The sequence below is a fragment of the Lampetra planeri genome, chromosome 30 (genome assembly GCF_965212315.1).
Source record: "Lampetra planeri chromosome 30, kcLamPlan1.2.h2, whole genome shotgun sequence".
Lineage (NCBI taxonomy): Eukaryota > Metazoa > Chordata > Hyperoartia > Petromyzontiformes > Petromyzontidae > Lampetra > Lampetra planeri.
In genome coordinates this window covers 4978496-4996763 of record NC_136136.1, presented here as the reverse complement: position 1 = coordinate 4996763, position 18268 = coordinate 4978496, and the positions used below count along the sequence as shown (strand labels likewise).

At 46.7% G+C, this 18268-nt stretch overlaps 1 protein-coding gene across 1 annotated transcript in view; it reads right to left on the bottom strand.

The window, feature by feature from the left end:
- Positions 1-18268, bottom strand: part of LOC144728739 (uncharacterized) — an 87382-nt gene that overhangs the window by 39415 nt on the left and 29699 nt on the right. Inside the window, exons 4-5 of the mRNA XM_078608346.1 lie at positions 11316-11567; positions 8897-8957 (exon numbers count right to left, since the gene is read on the bottom strand). Of these exons, the coding sequence (XP_078464472.1) occupies positions 8897-8957; positions 11316-11567 (313 nt within the window). The remainder of the gene's footprint in view (positions 1-8896; positions 8958-11315; positions 11568-18268) is intronic.

Below are 18268 nucleotides of genomic sequence, written 5' to 3'. Positions count from 1 at the left end.
GGCGTTGTTGTTCTCTGGCTTGACACTGGTGAGACAAGGCCCTGAAGAAGGCTGTCTCTGGTATAGACCCGTCAGTTTCAAAGTCAACGCATGTATACATTATCGGAGCATGTTTTGTTTGCATGTCCACCACAAGTCAGTGTGATTAATGCAAGATTTGAAGCTTTCGTGACTGCAAGGATTCATATTCTTATGTTTGTTCGGTAAAGTCACGTAGGTAAAAAAAATTAAAATTAATAAAAGTAAAATAAAAATAAAATAAAAATCACGACGTTTCGGAGACAACACAAACCTAAGAATGTGATTAATGCAGACATGATTCCTCGCAAAAGGTTTCTATTTGGTGTTCGAATATCTTAACACCTTCCTGTTATATTGCCAGAAAGTGTAAAACACATTCTCATTTTTTAAATCCTTTAAATTAAGTTCACTTGCTTGCTTGCTTGCGCGCTTACGACTGTGCAAATCTTTCGGTCGTTTTTTAACCCACTTCCCGTGATCCAATCGAGCTGACATTTTGCACACAGACTCGTTGTGCGTGACAATTTATTTTAGTGAAAATATTTTTCCAAAATGTTACACTTTTAAGGATTTTTTTTTATATTTAATTACCGATTGCTTAATAGTGGCAGGCAATCATCTGACCCATAGGTGGCAGCCATCTCAAGCCAGAGGACGAGAGGACTCTAGCCGCCACGCATATAAAGGATTTATAGTGAAAAACTTTGTTTTTACGGGTTAATTTTTTCATACTTTGATACTGACAAAAAAAAGTCCCACGTAGTCGCTTTTTACTCTGAACGTTTAATTTTCTTTTGTACGATTATATATAGAGAGAGCGAGAGAGGGACGCGGCCGCTATCACGTTGGGCTCATTCGCGTTTGCAATCGAGCGCTCGGCTCGATCGTGTTTGGCGTGGGTCCCCCCCCCCTGAGCCTCGCTTAGCGCAACGGCCTCGCGCGTGCCAAGACACGTGATCTAATTTACGGGCGAGATTTGTAAACACGAGGTCGCCGTGCTGCGTGGGCAAAGGGTTTTTAATGTGGGCCAGGGGAGGCGGGCAGCAGTTTGTAATATTTACTTGACGACAACGCCTCCCCCCTACACTGCCCAAGGGCACTGCGGTCTTGAGTGATGGGTAAAAGCGCAGCCCTGCAATTTCTTGCTCGCGTCGCTGCTGGCAGAAGAGCCCTGCCTCGAGAGGGCACTTTGGAGAGAGCCGCGCTCAGAGGGTGTTTGGCCTACTCCTCCGCATGTTGGAAGAGGTGGTAGTACCCGCGTTTTACCCCGCCACACGCGATCTGCCGATTGACTCCTGGTGGTGGACCAGTTTATAGCAGAACACACGGATTGTATATCAAGGGGTGCATTCTTGCCAACCCTATCGTTTTAACCGGTAGGTTGTAGATCAGGGGTCCTCAAACTTTTTAAACAGGGGGCCAGTTCACTGTCCCTCAGACCGTTGGAGGGCCGGACTATAGTTAAAAAAAAACTATGAACAAATTCCTATGCACACTGCATATATCTTATTTTGAAGTAAAGAAACAAAACGGGAACAAATACAATATTTAAAATGAAGAACAAGTAAAGTTAAATCAACAAACTTGCCAGTATTTCAATGGGAACTATGGGCCTGCTTTTGGCTAATGAGATGGTCAATGTCCGGTTCCATTTTGTCACTGCTAGTCGTAACAAGTGATGCAAGTGTGCATCCGTAAGTCTAGATCTGGTTGGAGATTTCAAATGTTTCATTCTGGAAAAAGTCTGTTCACAGACATAAGTGCTGCCAAAGATGGTTGCCATTTTGAGTGCATGGTTCCTGAGATGAGGATATGTCTCAGAGGGGAGAGATGCATAGAAATTATGAAGGCTGCTTGACTTGAATGCGTCTTTCAGAGAGTCACAATTCTGCAGTTTAGCCAGTTCCATTTGGTAAATTGTATCCACATTTTCAATGTCAATATAAAATGGGTTACGGAAAAGCTGTATGTCCTGTTCATGGAGATGAAGCTCTATAAATCTAAATTGGAACTCCTTTTGCAATTTTTGCAGTGAATCCACACATGTTTTATTTGGGAATTGCAACCAATGGTTTTTCCGCTAACAGATTTTGAGTTGTGGGGAGATGGCAGAAGTTTTACCCCTTAACTTGTTTGATGAGGAGGCCTAATTTTACTTCAAATGCTTTGACATGTGATTGCATATCACAGAGGAGCTTCCCCTTTCCTTGAAGTTGCACATTGAAACTGTTGAGTAGCTCTGTTACATCTGTCAGAAAGGCAAGGTGCCGTTTCCATTCTGAATCATTGAGCTCTGGTACTTCTTTGTTTTTTGAAAGCAGAAAAGCTGTAATCTGTGGAAGTAAGTCATAGAAACGTTTCAAAACTCTCCCTCGACTCAGCCAACGGACTTCTGTGTGGTACAGAACATCTTCATAGTCAACATTTAGTTCAGACAGAAATTCCTTAAATTGTCTGTGGTTTAGTGCATGAGCTCTAATGAAGTTAACACAAGAAACCACAATTTTCATAACAGAGTCCCACTTCAGTGATTTACTACACAGCGCTTGTTGGTGGATGAGGCAGTGTATGGCTATTGGATGAGAATGGTTATGTTTGTCCATCTCTTGGTTAATGCGAGCAATTACTCCTTTCTTAGACCCCACCATGCTAGGAGCACCATCAGTTGTCACACTGGCTAGTTTAGCCCAATTCAGCTCCAAACCATTCACAGTTTGGCAAACCTTTTCATAGATATCCTCTCCTGTAGTTGTTCCTTTGATGCTTTGCAGTGCAGCAAACTCTTCTGTGACTTCGAAATAGTCATTCGTTCCACGAATAAAAATTAGAAGTTGTGCAGAATCACGAACATCATTGCTTTCGTCGAGTGCCAAAGAAAAATAGGAAAGTTTTTTTGTGGAGTTTTGCAAATGCTGATGCAATTTGTCTCCCATTTCTTCAATCCTCCGTGTAATTGTAGGTCCTGAAAGATTCACTGTGCTAAATAAATCGGCCTTCTCTGGACACATCTCTTTGGCAACAGAAAGAAGGCATTCTTTAACAAATTCTCCCTCCACGAATGGTCTGCCAGTGCACACTATTAGCTTGGCAACTTAAAAACTTGCTCGCAGTGATGAAATATTTAGCTTCTTCTGCTTCACAAAAGTATTTTGCTGAGTTGTTAATGTATTTTTCAGTTTTAATATTTTATCTTTTCTCACTTCTCCGACCAAACAATCATATTTATCTTTATGTTGAGTTTCATAGTGTCGACGTAAATTGTATTCTTTGAACACAGACACTATATTCTGGCATATCAGACACACAGCTCTTCCCTAGTACTGCATGAAAAAGTAATCATAAGTCCACTTTTCTTTGAATATCCTACACTCCGAGTCAATTTTTCTCTTTCTTGACATCAGTTTCCTAGGGAGTCAAAATTTATATTAGTAAAATACCAATATATATACAGCGCTACAAAAACAATATACCAGCAATAACTTTGCCCACACAGAGACATACAGACTGCACTGCCCATCAATGCAGTCTGATTGAGGGAACTCCGCTTTTACCCCAGGCTCACACTGGTGCCGGTGCCATTAAAACGTTAATTACACCTGCAGTTTTGTTCACAGATCGCAGTACATCCCCAGCACACAGGAATATCACTGGGAGTGGAGCCGAGGGGCAAGTGAGGGAGCTGAGGGAGGGTTGAGCCAGTCAAGCGCAGCCAGGGGAGGGCTGGCAGCCTTAGGCCTGGGGGGCAAGTCCAGTCAATTGGCCCATTGAACCATTCACCAGCGCAGCCCAATGAGTGCCCACAGCCGCAGCTCAATCAGTGCCCACCGCCGCAGCTCAATCAGTGCTCACCAGCGCAGCCAAATCAGTGCTCGCCACCGCAGCCCAATCAGTGCCCACCACCGCAGCCCAATGAGTGTTCTCCAGCGCAGCCCAATTAGTGCTCACCAGCGCAGCCCAATTAGTGCTCACAAGCGCAGCCCAATTAGTGACCATGGGCCGGATAAATGTCCTCGGCGGGCCGCATGTGGCCCGCGGGCCGTAGTTTGAGGACCCCTGCTGTAGATGTTTGTAAAAATTACTAAACAGCTCTATAAAACTTGCAAACGGTTTTTTTCCTTCCCATTATTGGCACACAAAAATCAGTACGTTGTAATTTATGTTTTTTTTTCCAACTTGTTACCAAATTGCCCACCGTTTAAATCGTTGGGGTTGGCAAGCGCGGTTGGATGTGGAAGCGGCGGTGGTGTAGGGGTGGGTGGGATGAGAATGGGAAGGGATATAGGGGAGCCAGGCAATCATAAGGAATTTGGGGATTCAGCTTGGTGGGGGTTGGTGATGGAGGCGGGGGGGGGCAAAGAATAAATGAAAAATAACGAGGGGGGGGGGGAGGTGGTGGAGTGATTGAAAAACCGCTGGCCTAATAGCTCAATGAGAAAGCCGTGGCACCCGAACCGAACCGTATTGTTGCCGCGACAAAGCGGGAGGGTGCGACGGAACAAAAGCGACTTTATGCGGCGTGTGTGAGAATCGGGGAGCGCTCGCCCCGCGAGTCACGGGCCGGAGGACAGGGGCGAGGGTAACAGATGTCTGGTTTCAGTGACAAAAGGCATGAGAAAATGCACTGTACTCTACCCCCCCCCTCTACCCCCCCCCTTGTCCACCCCCTCCACAGCCCCCCCCTTCCATCTACCCCCCTCCACCACCCCCCCCGTCCACCCCTCCACCGCCCCCCCTTCCACAGCCCCCCCCCCCGTCCACCCCCTTCCACAGCCCGCCCCCACTCCACCACCCCCCCCGACCACCTCCCCCCTCCACCCCCCCCTCTACCGCCCCCCCGTCCACCCCCTCAACCGCCTCTCCCCCTCCACCGCCCCCCCCCCGTCCACCTCCCTCCCCCCCTTAACCGCCCCCCCCGTCCACCCACCCCCTTCACCGCCCCCCAATTCACTTCCCACAGCCCCCCCCGTCTCCTGTCGCTCTCACCAAGTCACCTCAATGAGTTTAACACGTCGGCGGCTTTCGCGACCAAAATAAAAACAAAACCTCGATTATGAAAACTCAACACAGTTCGCCACTGGCGCTGGCACGGCTCGAAACGTCGTCTATTTAGAATGCACACGCGTGCATAATATTTGGGAGCAGTGCTATTGACGTAAAGTGTTGAGATTCCGTTGAATGTACTTTGTCCACCACCGCCAATGCAGTATTACGAACTGCATTGATGTTTCGATTTAAAGCTTTCGTGACTGCAGGGAGTCATCTTATTGGTTCTTTCGGTAAAGTCACGTAGAAGGGAAATAATAAAATAAAAATGTTTTATTTTTATTATTTTATTATTTCCATTCTACGTGACTTTACCGAAAGAACCAAGAAGATGCATTGATGTTTGTTTGATGAGTGTAAGTCGCTCAGTTCCGTTCAGAATCAGAATATTTAAGATTTGCTGGAGCAATCCGATGAGCTATGAAGCTCTTTTTCACAGGTGGATAGTAGGGATGGGTCAGAAATAAGAGATGATTAAACTTGTTTAGATAGATGTGGTTGCGTTTACAGTGCGCCAATCAGTTTCAAAAACAATGCATGCATTATCAGAGCATGTTTGGTTTGCATGTTCAGCACAGGTACGTGTGCTTAATGCAGACTTGATTCCTTGCAAGAGATTTCTATTTGGTGTTCGAACATCTTAACACCTCCTGTTTGATTGTCAGAATGGGTAAAACGATTTATTATTTTTCATACATCTCTCAAGGTATTGTCCATTAAAAAAAAAATACACGCATGTATTATCCAGGCATTTACAAATGAGCCTAAGTTTCGGTTTGATACTGACATAATCATCATCATCGCTTACTGTGATTTGATCTTTAAATGATCCTGATTATTGTATCTACGTGATTGAACGTACAAGGGGGTATATAAACAAATCATCCGTTATTGAAGAATCGAAATTCGACGGCAGTTTAAACTGCACGGTTGAAATGCTGGCGGCATATTCCTTTAAATAATTACGATATCTTAAGCAAATATATCTTAAGCGATGTTCAGCAGCACATTTACAGAATAATTTGAAACAATGACAGCAGAGAGGTGCTGGGGAGAACCTGCCACGTGTGTGTGCGTGTATAAAAAAAATACTTTAATTGTATATAGCGTCATTCATGCTATCATCCCATAACGCTGTACATTAATTATATATATTTACCAAATCATCCTATATACAGCCACTACTACCAAGCAAATGAAAACCCCTTCTACTACCCAGCAAAAATGTAAAATGAATAAACAAGAAATGACACTGAAACAAAGAGCACAAATAACAACAACAAAAGTTATGAACAACAAAGATATGAGTCCATGGGGTCTAACTACACATCCCAGATTACAGTCACCAACTTCCCAACGAAGCCAGGGCACTTTCACGGGGGGGGGGGGGGGGCGGAGTGCCAAAAGAAGTTGCCACTCATTTACGTCAATCAACATTTCTATCGGACCTAACTGAAACTGCTGTCGAATGAAACTCCTTCATGAACCGATGACACTTCTGTGTATGCCCTACGCAGCACACGCATCTTACAAGTGTAAGCACCTACGGTCGCTCATCCGAACACTATCCAGGCTCGACCTTGCTTAGCTGCCGAGATCTGTCGGGAATGTGGCACTGCAATACAATAACATTTTGGACATGCAATGCCTATTTCCTTCCATATATGATGGCTGATCACGGATTGAGAGCTGATCTGTGATTTTTGTCGCATGTCCGATGTTGTCGTATCACAGAGCGCCCATTGTGATTTGGGAATGTGCAAACGTTTCCGAATAAAGAGTATGATTGTTATTAATTATTAAAATCAACGTTATTGTCAGGTGCACCGTGGGGTTCTGTGACAGATGGCGCGGGGCAAGAGAGAGGGCACTGCCCATGGGGTCTCCTGGCTCTGCACAGCGACTGTGAGAATGCCCTGCATGGGCACAACGCACATTCCACAGTGCCTCCCCCCCACCAACCCTCCAACTCTCCACCCCCCTCCTCCTCCTCCCCAGAGGGCCTGACCTATGTTGAGTCAGAAAGGACATTGAGATGGAGTTGGAGGTGATGGGTGGGTGGCGGCGGCGGCGGTGGCGGCGGTGGTGGTGCAGCGGTGCTGGGGGTATCATTGATGATGGTGGGGGGTGCAAGCTGGACTGGCGCGGTGAGGAGGGTGGTGGAGGAGTGGAGAGTGGAGGACGTCCCAACCGCCACCACCACCGTGGCAGGCATTCCTTCGATAGAAAGCAAAACCTCGGAGACAGGGAGGCCTTCAGAGCCCTCGGAGCTGCTGTCCGTCAGAGTCTTTGGCCTGAATAGTTTGTGGCCACGTCGCGTAGCGTCGCAACCACTCGAAGTGAGCCGGGGGGTGGGGGGGGCGGCTAGTATCCGCAGCGATGTGGCAGGGCGGCTGTCACGGTGGGATTGACATCACGTACAGCTGGAGCCAGGGCTTCAGTTCTCATTGAATATTTTCTGGGTCACCGGTAGACTGGGGGTTGGTGGCACGCAACTTGCGGCAGCAGCAGCAGCCATAGCGAGAGGTATGGTGGATGTGGTGAAATATTTTCTAGTGAGAGCCAGCTGCATTAACGCCATGACTGGGGAGCTAGCGGTTGACTGTGTGACTCAAAATCGGAGAGTTCTCAGTTCAGCTCCCAGTTAAAGCTACATGTTTGTCCTCTTAGGCTTTTTCGGTAAAGTCACGTAGGTAAAAAATAAAAAATAAAATTAATAGAAGTATTATTTTATATTTTTTACCTACGTGACTTTACCGAAAACGCCTAAGAGTACGAATCCTTGTAGTCACGAAAGCTTCAAATCTAGAATTACATGTTTGTCTTCTGTTTTTTTTTCTGGGCGCCTGTGCACAAATTGATGTCCATTCCAATGTCACTAAGTCCTGCAGCATGCGTCAAACACAATCCAACTCGACGTCCCAATGGAATACCACCCTAAAAAAAAACGTTGAGACTCAGCAATACTTGTTGCGCGTATTCGTAAAATTTGTATTGTTATAATTAACTACATAAGCAAATATGTTTTCACACACCGATGATTCTAGCCCTTTTTTTTATTAAAGAAAGACCAGCCAGTCTGCATTGGAGTTTGGCTGCCGCTTCGTAACCGATTGGGAATTTCAGGAGCGTGGACGTTTCCAAACGGGCGCGATGAGCTCTGAATCAGAGGTTAAAGACTCCGTAACATTATGGGGCAAAGAGGAAATCATTATGCGTGTGTGTCACAGCTAAAATCCCTAAGTTGTGAATGTTAGCTATGACCAAACTAAACGTTTCCTGCTGATCACGGTGAGAAGCCGTCTTTGTTTTCCCAGAGCCACAGTGCGTGGGCCCCTCGCTCAGCCGAACCTTTCGCTCAACATTCCCGGTCGGCCTTTTGCTCACTGGGAGAGGTCACTCCTACCACCTCTCCTGCATCCCGTCGTCAACAACTCCCTTACCCCCAGACATCTGTGCTGTCTACTCCCTGCCCCTGTTGAAATCCAGGCACAAGATTCTCCCCGTGAATGCCTGTTCCTTCTCTAACATGCAAAGTATATACTACGTGCCTACGATGTGATCGCATCGAGAGGCTGTGTACATTGAACGTGTTGCTGCTGCATTGGCATGCCTCCTCTCTTATCCATGATGTACAAGTGTCCCACTGTGTCCCTACAGCATCGCATTGCATCGTGAGTCGATTAATTTGGCATAGAAAACGAGGAGACGGGGATGAGCTCAGATGCAATAAGCACTTCTGCATTGGCAGTGGGTTTAAAAAAGTATCTATATACATTATTATTCCACACAACCGAAAATAAAAATCCGAGAGAAATGTTAAGCTACCTACTTGCACTCCCCGGGCACTTCACAGGCGCCGTGCTGTGCGCTGCATCCCTGCCGGCATATCGCTGCACGACACAGAGAGAGGAGGAGGCACAGAGGAAAAAGAGTCATTAGCCGCACGCCATCAATCATCAGTTCAACGCATTGACGTTAACATTGCAGATCATTTGTTCAAAAAAATCCATTCCTTCTTGAGGATTTTAACCGGCCACCCCTCCCCCCCCTCCCCCAATATCGAATCTTCGTCGATCTGGTTCATTCACAGGTGTCTGGTGACACGAGGACCAGGTCAGAATTCACCGCAAGCGACGGCCGCTGGTAAATACGAGAAGCCAGACCACCGCGGGGAAGGTAATGCACTCGGCTCAGAGTGGGGGAATCGATGATGGCAGTGAGGCGCTGTCTGATCAGCCAGGAGACGGCATCACCCTCTCGCGGCGATGCATACTAATTCTAGATTTGAAGCTTTCGTTACTGCAAGGATTCATATTCTTAGGTTTTTTCGGTAAAGTCACGTAGGTAAAAATTTTTAATTAATAAAAGTAAAATAAAAATAAAATAAAAATCACGACGTTTCGGAGGCATACTAAGTCATTAATAATCATAGACGGATGGATGGAGAGATATGGCAAGACAGAAACGAACGATATAAAGTTGTGTTTCTTACAATTCATGTTGAATATCCTTTAAAATGCAATATGTGCCCGTGACAAATGTCACGAATGAATGGATGTCAACATTTGCCCTAAAAGAAAAATTATATTAAGCAACGTTTCGGGTACTGCAGCACACATGAAGGGCCGTTGCTCAAAACGTCGACTATTTTAGGGCAGTGTTATTGCCGAGTGTTTAGCTTTTGCTCTTTGCGATCATACACCACTGCCAACGCAGTTTCGAGTATTAAAAAGCAATAGATGTTTTACATTATGCTAATATATTCAAGTAATTTAATACAAATAATCATCATCAGCCATTATCAAACCGCTGCTGGATGAAGGCCTCCCCAAAGCCGTTGGCATAAAAATCATGGTCTTGGGAAGCAACAAAATCATTATTATCCCTTTACTATCATGGAGCAAGTGTGGGTTTGTTACTCTGTTTACCTGTCCGGATTCTCTACTTTTTAAAAGCCCATTTTTCTAGCGCGTAACATTAACACGTGCCATAAAAATAACGGTTCATAAGTTGTTGTTTTTTTTTATTATCAAAAACATTCCTTCACCTTATTGTCTATTCATTTCTTACTTAAAGTAATTCAGATGTCACGAATTCTAACCGATGACGCCTGAACCTGACATTGAAGCCAGAAGTCCCACCGTGTCCTCCTCAGCACCGAGGAGGTGAGGTGCCGTGAGACGCGACATCTTCTCATCGTCGTAATAACAATAGCAACAACTCATCATGCAATCCATTGATCTAGGAGAGCCTCACCGAGTCTCGATATTTTGTTTCGTGAGCATATTGCATCGGGCGTCGTTGACAAAAGTGTTTTGTGAGGAGAACTTTTGCATATCAGGGGATATCGGCAAAACCCAGAGAAAAGCCTCGTGCATGGCGGAATAACACTTAAATAGGTTCATGATCCTTCGTTCAGCAGTGGAGTGACCATGGCTAAGCATGACGATTCAATACCATTTGGATAAACAGGGTGCTTCAAATTTTAGTTTTAACACTTCTGAGGATTTGCAACAATAACCACAAGAAATGTGTCTCCGGGCTCTGGAGACCACCTGGAGAAGATTCCAGCCGTGTGTTGACAACGATGGCGAACACGTGGAGACTCTTTGATTTTTTAAAGCTATTAACATACATTTGTTATCATGTTACAGTGTATTATGCGTTATTTCCCCATTAAAAACGATAGCCTCATTTAAGTATTAACATTTTTTTGAAGCACCATGTATATTCCATCTAAATACAATGCCATCTCAAGACACTGAAGAACCAGTAGTTTAGATCGGGAGGGGCTGCTGGTATCCATGGGTTACCATGGGAGATGTTATCTCCCTCGCCTGGTACGCAGGAGGTCATGGTTTTGATTCTGGGTCCTGACGATTGATGCCTGTACAGGATATTTGGAGTTTGCGTGATATTTCCCCGTGGCTGCATGGATTGTTCTCCGGGGTCCTCTGGTTTTTGCCGCCCACATTTATAAACGTGCCTTCAAATTACTTGGCTGCTACTCTCAATACCCCGACATGATGATGTAAGCCACTTCGGTGAACAATAATGTGTGGCCAGGTCGCCTCTGAAAAATAAATGCAGCAAATAGCTCAGCTGACTTTACCTAGCAAAACAAAACAGTTGAACGTATTACCAAAGAGGGTCGATAACCACAGTGGTACAGGGTCGCCCACTTCGGCATTCATTCCCCCACCCCACTCCTCCACACACACACACACACACCTGGCATCCCGTCTCACCTTTCTTGCAGTCGGGTCCGGCCCAGCCCTCGATGCACACCTTCCCGCCGAGCCCGTCGCACGAGTAGTGGCCGAAGTAGTCGTTGCGGGGCTTGCAGAGGCGCGTGCAGTTGGCGCTGTAGTAGTGCGGGTCGCAGAGGGCGCGCACGCGGTACTCAAGCTGTGCGCGTGGGCCCGAGTGCAACTCCGTGTGCCAGAGCTCCGTGGGCAGCAGCAGCCCCGAGTAGGTGGCACGCGCGATCAGCTGACCCCCTGCACGCACGCAAAGACAAAGATTCACCAAACCACCCAAAGAAGATTCACCAAAACACTGAACAAAGATTCAGCAAACCACCAACACCCCCCCCGCCCCCCGCGTTATAGCCTCAGCAGACTGTTGGGGCAAGGGCTGTTGGCGATCACCGATGAAGGCCGATACTAAACCATTTTGTTTTCTTTTAGCAGGTAAGGCCCGCTGACAGAAGCGACCTGGTCACAAATGATAAATCAACTAATTGGCTTATCGCGTAGAAATTTGTAGCAGCCAAATACTCTAAACGCGTGTTGATCCTAAATGTGGAGAGAAAACCCGGAAGACCCGGAGAAAAATCTACGCGACCACGGGGGAGAACACGCAAACTCGGGGAGACACACGGGGGGAGACACACGGGGGGAGACATACGGGGAGAGACACACGGGGGGACACACGGGAAAACACACGGGGAGAACACGCAAACTCCAACTGCACAGCAGGAGTGAGGGTCGAGGTTGAATCGCCCAACTTTTGTTTCCCCAGTGACGACGTTTACTGCACTTGATGGCAGTGAAAGTGGTGTATGATCAGCCAGCAGGCGTCATCATCAACATATGGAGAGACATAACAAATCATTTATCATTTAACATTACTTGATGCAGAAAATTGGCAAGACAAAAATCATCATTGCTAGGGTACTCATTAAATGCTAAGTTTACCTAGAAGAGGGCCTGGAATGGGTCAAATGTTTCTGACTGGTGTTAGCCATGAGATAGAATTGAACTCGGGTAACCAGGTTCATACGCCAGTGTGCTAACTGCTGTACTCAGCCATCCTTATGAATGCAAAAAAATCAATCTGACTTCAGCACTAATTCATTTGCGCAGATGGCCAAAGCCCCCACTGTGCGACCATCTGACAGAAAACAATAAAATCCACAGAATCAACTTTTTGGCAGAACATTTTAAAGAAAAAGAGCGTCATGAAATCAAAACCAAAAGTTTTAACAAACGCAAGCCTGGGTGGCTTATGTGGGAGTCATTTGCCGTTAAACAAACTAAAACTATTCTTCATTTGATTCTAAATTGACCTGAATAATGTATTGAAAAGACAGCCAGAAAATGTTGCTATTTAATGCAATTCAATTCCCTCATGACCCAGGGAAGTTTTATAACAAAGTATACTTCGCTGAAGCCAACCAGTTAAATAGAAACCAAAAACCTCAGGCCAAGCGATGGGTGCTCTAATCCAGAGGCTATTATGAGGAATTCTTGGAGGGCTTAGATATTCAAATAAATAAATAACTATACTTCATTTTTAAACTATGCTCCCCATCTTGCACTGATCATATTCCAAATAATAATATTATTTAATTTTCACTTGGTTGCTTATTGTTTTTATTATGCAAACATTAATATGGTTTAGAATTTTTAAAGGGAGCCACGCTGGGCCAGAGATTTTTTCTGCTGCTATTCTTTGATTTTCGATAGATTACCTTAACCACGAGCTTATTTCATTTTTTAAAGAAGCACTTTTTAAACAAAGTTTGTTTTATTTATTGAGCTGGCTGGGTGATTCAACTGACAATGATCAAACGAAGGTCTCAAATCAGGATGAGCAAGTTGATGGTCCAGGCCCTATCACTGAAGACTGAACAACAAAACGTCTCATCACAAATTGGTTCACTTCCATCTCTCAGAATTAAAATATCTTAGATTGATTGGCACGCAATGAACACTTTTCTTTCAAACGTAGTTCCATGATGTCTGTTTCAGCGTGCCATTCTCTAACGTGCAATTGATGCACTGCTCCGCAAGGGTTCCAAATGTAGACTTCATCTCTCTCGTGCCACGACGCCAAAGGCACAGCTGGAATAACATTCGGAAAACAGACAAACGAACTAAATGTCAACGCGTGCTTAGCATATTATTCGATTTTCCAAGAGGCACAACGAGATGTGCACTGGCTGCTGTTTGGTGCCACATTCACAGTACCAGGCCTTGTGCCCAAGGAGCATCTAACAATGCAGTACATATTTAATGCAGGTTTAATTACTTCACATTTCATGACTGCAGGCCCCTTTATCCCTTAGCAGGCAGCATTCTGATGCACAAGACGCACTTTCTCCCACTGTAATTTAAGGTAGAAGATATGGGTTTGTCTGACAATCCGGTAGATGCGTGTTTGTTTGTGGCCATATTTGTATAACTTTATTGACACCAGACACACCTTTGGGGTGTGCGTCTTACTTTATGGGGGTCCTAACAATCCAGAGAATATGGTATTTTGCGTGTGAACGGCTTTTCGAGACGGGAGTTGTTCTTGTTTAATTTCTAGCGAACCACGAATTCTGCATTTAAACATGTCCGGCTTGAAATGGTTATACTACACAGACGCCTCGCTCTAAATCAGCTCGAGCCTCCTGTAAATCACGTGACTTTTGTGCGAACCCTCCTACTCTGAACCCCTCCCCTCTCCCTGCTGCCGCCGACTGTGAAAACAGACGCCGCTTCCTTGAGCAGCAGCATTGAGGCCCTCTCACGTAGCCTCTTCCGCTCGATACTGATCTCTCCGGACCCCTTAACTCCCATTCCTCCACTCCCTTCCCATCCTTTTCCTCTAATTTCCCATTCTTGCTTTCCTCCCCTTCCCTATCCTGATTCTTCTTCTCCTCTCAATGCGTTACATCTTTGACTCTGCACCCCTTCTCCGTGGTGGTGTACAGCCACGGGTGTAAAGAAAAAAGTTTCCAGTTGAACACAAAAAGAGTGGCAATAAATATAACCGCCGTGAAAACAGCGCAGCGTTGCACCACAGTGGGCGCCAGCTGCGCGTGTGACAGACCTTCGCGGCGGCCCGAGACGGACAACCCAAGCTCGCCTTGCTCACAGCGAAGACAAAAAAAGCGTAAATCTGCAAGTTAATGAGAGGCGAAAGGCATCGGAGCCGCGGGGAACGCAAGCACCGACTTGCCGGGATTTTTGTGATGATTGGAACAGTTAACTGACTCAGGGTATTGTGAGAGCAAAGACAAAGATCCCCCGTAATAGCCTGAACAGACTGTTGGGAAAAGTGCTGTTAGCGAGCACCTATGAAGGCAGGCACACGGAGGCGGTGGGTGGTCAGCACCACGCCTGACCGCATTTGTCTTCCCCGTGGTGATGTTTTTTTTACACACCGCACCAAGTACTCAATTGAGACTGAGTCGACGTAGGGTGTGCCCAGGACCGGTTCAGATAATCGTCACCGGTGTTGGCCATGAGCGGGAATCGAACTCGGGGTGGCGGTTTCGTAGCGCAGCGCGCTAACCGCTATGCCACCGTTCCCCGCAAACAGACGCACACACACATCACACACGAGGTCTTTACTGTAGTCAGGCGAGGCAGCACTTTGACATTACGCTTTGCCTTGGCAGACATAAACCAGATGCAAAGTGTTACGGGCAGAAGCAATTATTGGCATCAGAAAACCAACATGGTGCCTTGGAGATTTCCTGAAAGAAATTGCTCGGCTTTGATCTGAGCGCACTAACTTGATCGACGAGTCAGCGGGGAGCAGCGGTAATGGCACGCGTACCGCGCCGCGCTTCTTGTCACATGCGTTGGATTGTTTGCGAAGCTGGTTTCTACCAAACAAGCCCGCTCGCTCGCTCGCTCGCCTATTCTGCGCACGAAATCGGCACGCAGGATCTGTTCGGACCTAATGGTGTAATTCACCGCAGGCTTTCTTACCAAATAATCTCCAACGTTGCCAGGTGCAGTTGAGAGGCAGAGAGTATCGCCGTGCGTTAGAGCCTCTTTAGGATCAACATGACATGTCCGATCTTGATTTGAAGCTTTCGTGACTGCGGGAATCCATACTATTTGGTTCTTTCGGTAAAGTCACGTAGGTAGGCAACATAATAGATCACGACGTTTCGATCGCCACACAAGCAATCGTCCTCAGGTGAGCAATCGTCCTCAGGTGAGGACGATTGCTTGTGTGGCGATCGAAACGTCGTGATCTATTGTTTTGTCTACCCACGTGACTTTACCGAAAGAACCAGAGTATGACACGTCCAGTTCTCCATGGGGCTGAAGCACAGATCCCAGCCTTCCCACCGCTCGATATTATTTTAACCGTCTATGTTCCAACATTTGTTTTTATGACTCGCACATTCGACTTGCAATGCAGAGGTTTGCCGGTCAGATTCCATCTCCCGGCACGGCAGTTGAAACGATGGTGCAAGTTTCTTAAAATCTCTCCCCGACCGCCTCTGTCCACCCAGCGGTGCAAATGGGTCCCACCACAGTTCGTCGGTCGACAGGTCACGCGCAGTGGGATAAAGTGTGGGTACTCCCACCTCTTCTAAGACGTCTGGCCAGCGTGGAAGAGTAGGCCAAATACCCTCCAGGTGGGTTATCTTGAGCTTCCCCTAGCGGAGGCGCTTCCACCAGCGATATTGCGAATAAACCTCAATAAAACCCATGCATACCTTCAGCCCTTCCAGCCCGCGGGGTGACACCCATCACTACCATATCCGGTCACGTCACGGCCTCCACGCCTACAACACCTGGCAAGCACTGGCCATCACCCATCCAACTACTAACCAGGCTTAAGCCCTGCTAGACGTCTACCCCCCCACACCTCCCCGATGGCATTGGCGTATTATTGGTCAAAAGTCACGGTCACACACTCACGCCAATACGTGTGGTCTTCTTTTTCTTCTTCAAAGCCAGAGGTCTCACTGTTGCATGGGGGTCGGCTGCTCAGATTGTATCTCTCCGCTTATGGTGGCTCCTACTCTGCGCCTCTTTTTCTCGTCACACGATGACTGCTGCGGGCGCATTCACCGCAATGCCACGCACCGTCTGCTTCACGAGGGACGTTAAAGGCCCCCCCCCCCCTGACGGCATCACCCAATAGTCGACCATCATCTGCCTGCGTCAGGGCCCGCTTTTGGCAAATTCGCAAATCACACCGCAAATGACTAAAATCGGGATTATGCACTGACCAACACCCCCCCCGCCACCCCTACTGGCAGACTGATGCCCCAAGGTCGCTCTTGCAAATGAGACTCACCCTCGTTTACTTGAGTTTTCACCATCCGATTAAACAAAATAAACCTGAATCTTGGATATCCATTGTCCTCACATCTCGTTCCACGGCCTCCTTCTATGCCACTACCCTCAGCTCGATCTGTCTTGCTCGGCAGGAAACTGGAGCTTAAGCACTTTTAAATCTACATTGAAAACTCATTTATTTAAAACAGAATTTTGCGTTTAGTTTGTCCTTCCCCCGCTCATCTCCGATTAGCGCGGTTGGCTCCGTACGGTGCGAAATTGTTCAACAAACATCCATTACTCTTTAGTTTTTTCGGTAAAGTCACGTAGGTAGACAAAATAATAGATCACGACGTTTCGATCGCTTGCATTGCGATCGAAACGTCGTGAACTATTATTATTTCTACCTATGTGACTTTACCGAAAGAACCAAGGAGAATGGATTCCTGCAGTCACGAAAGCTTCAAATCAAGATACATACATTACATTATTTTTATTTACGTTATTGATTCCATGAAAAAAAATCTAATTCCATCTCCTTGATTGACACATCCAACCCATCAAACCCCTTTTAAATTGTTGGCTTCCACTCGACAAAGATTCCAATTTTATTCATTTATGCTCCAACGGCATCACGTCATGCTGACCAACTGGCAGGCGCGACCCGAAAAACACATCTCGGTGCTCTACGGCAGGAGCATTGATATAAATGTGCTTCTAATGAACGTAAAATTCTAGACGACTCTTAAACGGACCGAGCCATTCACTTCACTGCGCCTCAAGCCAAAGCGCCGGTGCAGGCAGCGAGGAGACCAACCGGGCCCAAAAGTTGCAACCGTTCATGAAATTCAAGAAGCTGGCGAAGCCTCAACAGGCCAACTCCTACTATGTCGAGGCTGTCGGCCGATGACATCACCGCGCAGGTATCTATTTATACCCCCACCCCACCATCCCGAGGGAGAGGCGCGCGGAAAGCCACCCCTCCCCCACCTTCCCCAAAAATAAATAAGCGACGGGAGTTCGTCTCCTGCGGCGTGAGTGGCAACACTCACAGCCACCGAACCGCGAAGTTCGGCAACGGCTCCTTTGATTCGTCAATGCGCTCACGCTCACACACGCACACAAAAACAAACTCGCCCAACACATTCGTCAATAAGACTGGCCTCAACACACCCTCCCCCCCACCATAAAGTATATAATAAGGCGACTTATCTGGTAATGGCCCTTCTCTACAGAGATGCCAGGGAGGCAGAGTTTATTGATCAATGGGCGAGTGGCGTCGTGTCCGGTAGAAAAGCTGCGCCGCTGATCGTTCAATTGCAACGTTGGTGATAGCGGTCCGAGATGCACGGGCATTTCGAAGAAAATTGAGGGGAGCATTTGGAGGGGAGTGGTGGTTGGGTGATAAGTCAGCATTGGTGTGGTGTGTGTGAGCAGGAGTGTGGATAGCACTGTTCGCTACGTACGGTGCGAAATTGTTTCAACATACGGTACATACATAGTGTGGATTCTGCTCAAAGTGGGGCAAATCAGTACAAGTAGAAGACACACAATAGACACACAAATGAGAACACTTTCTACTACACTGCATGGTCTCTCGTCCTCGCCTTAATGGCATCCCGACCTGATCATTGCAACCCTCTCTTTTATGGCCCCCCAAATCCCTTGTCTCCAAACAC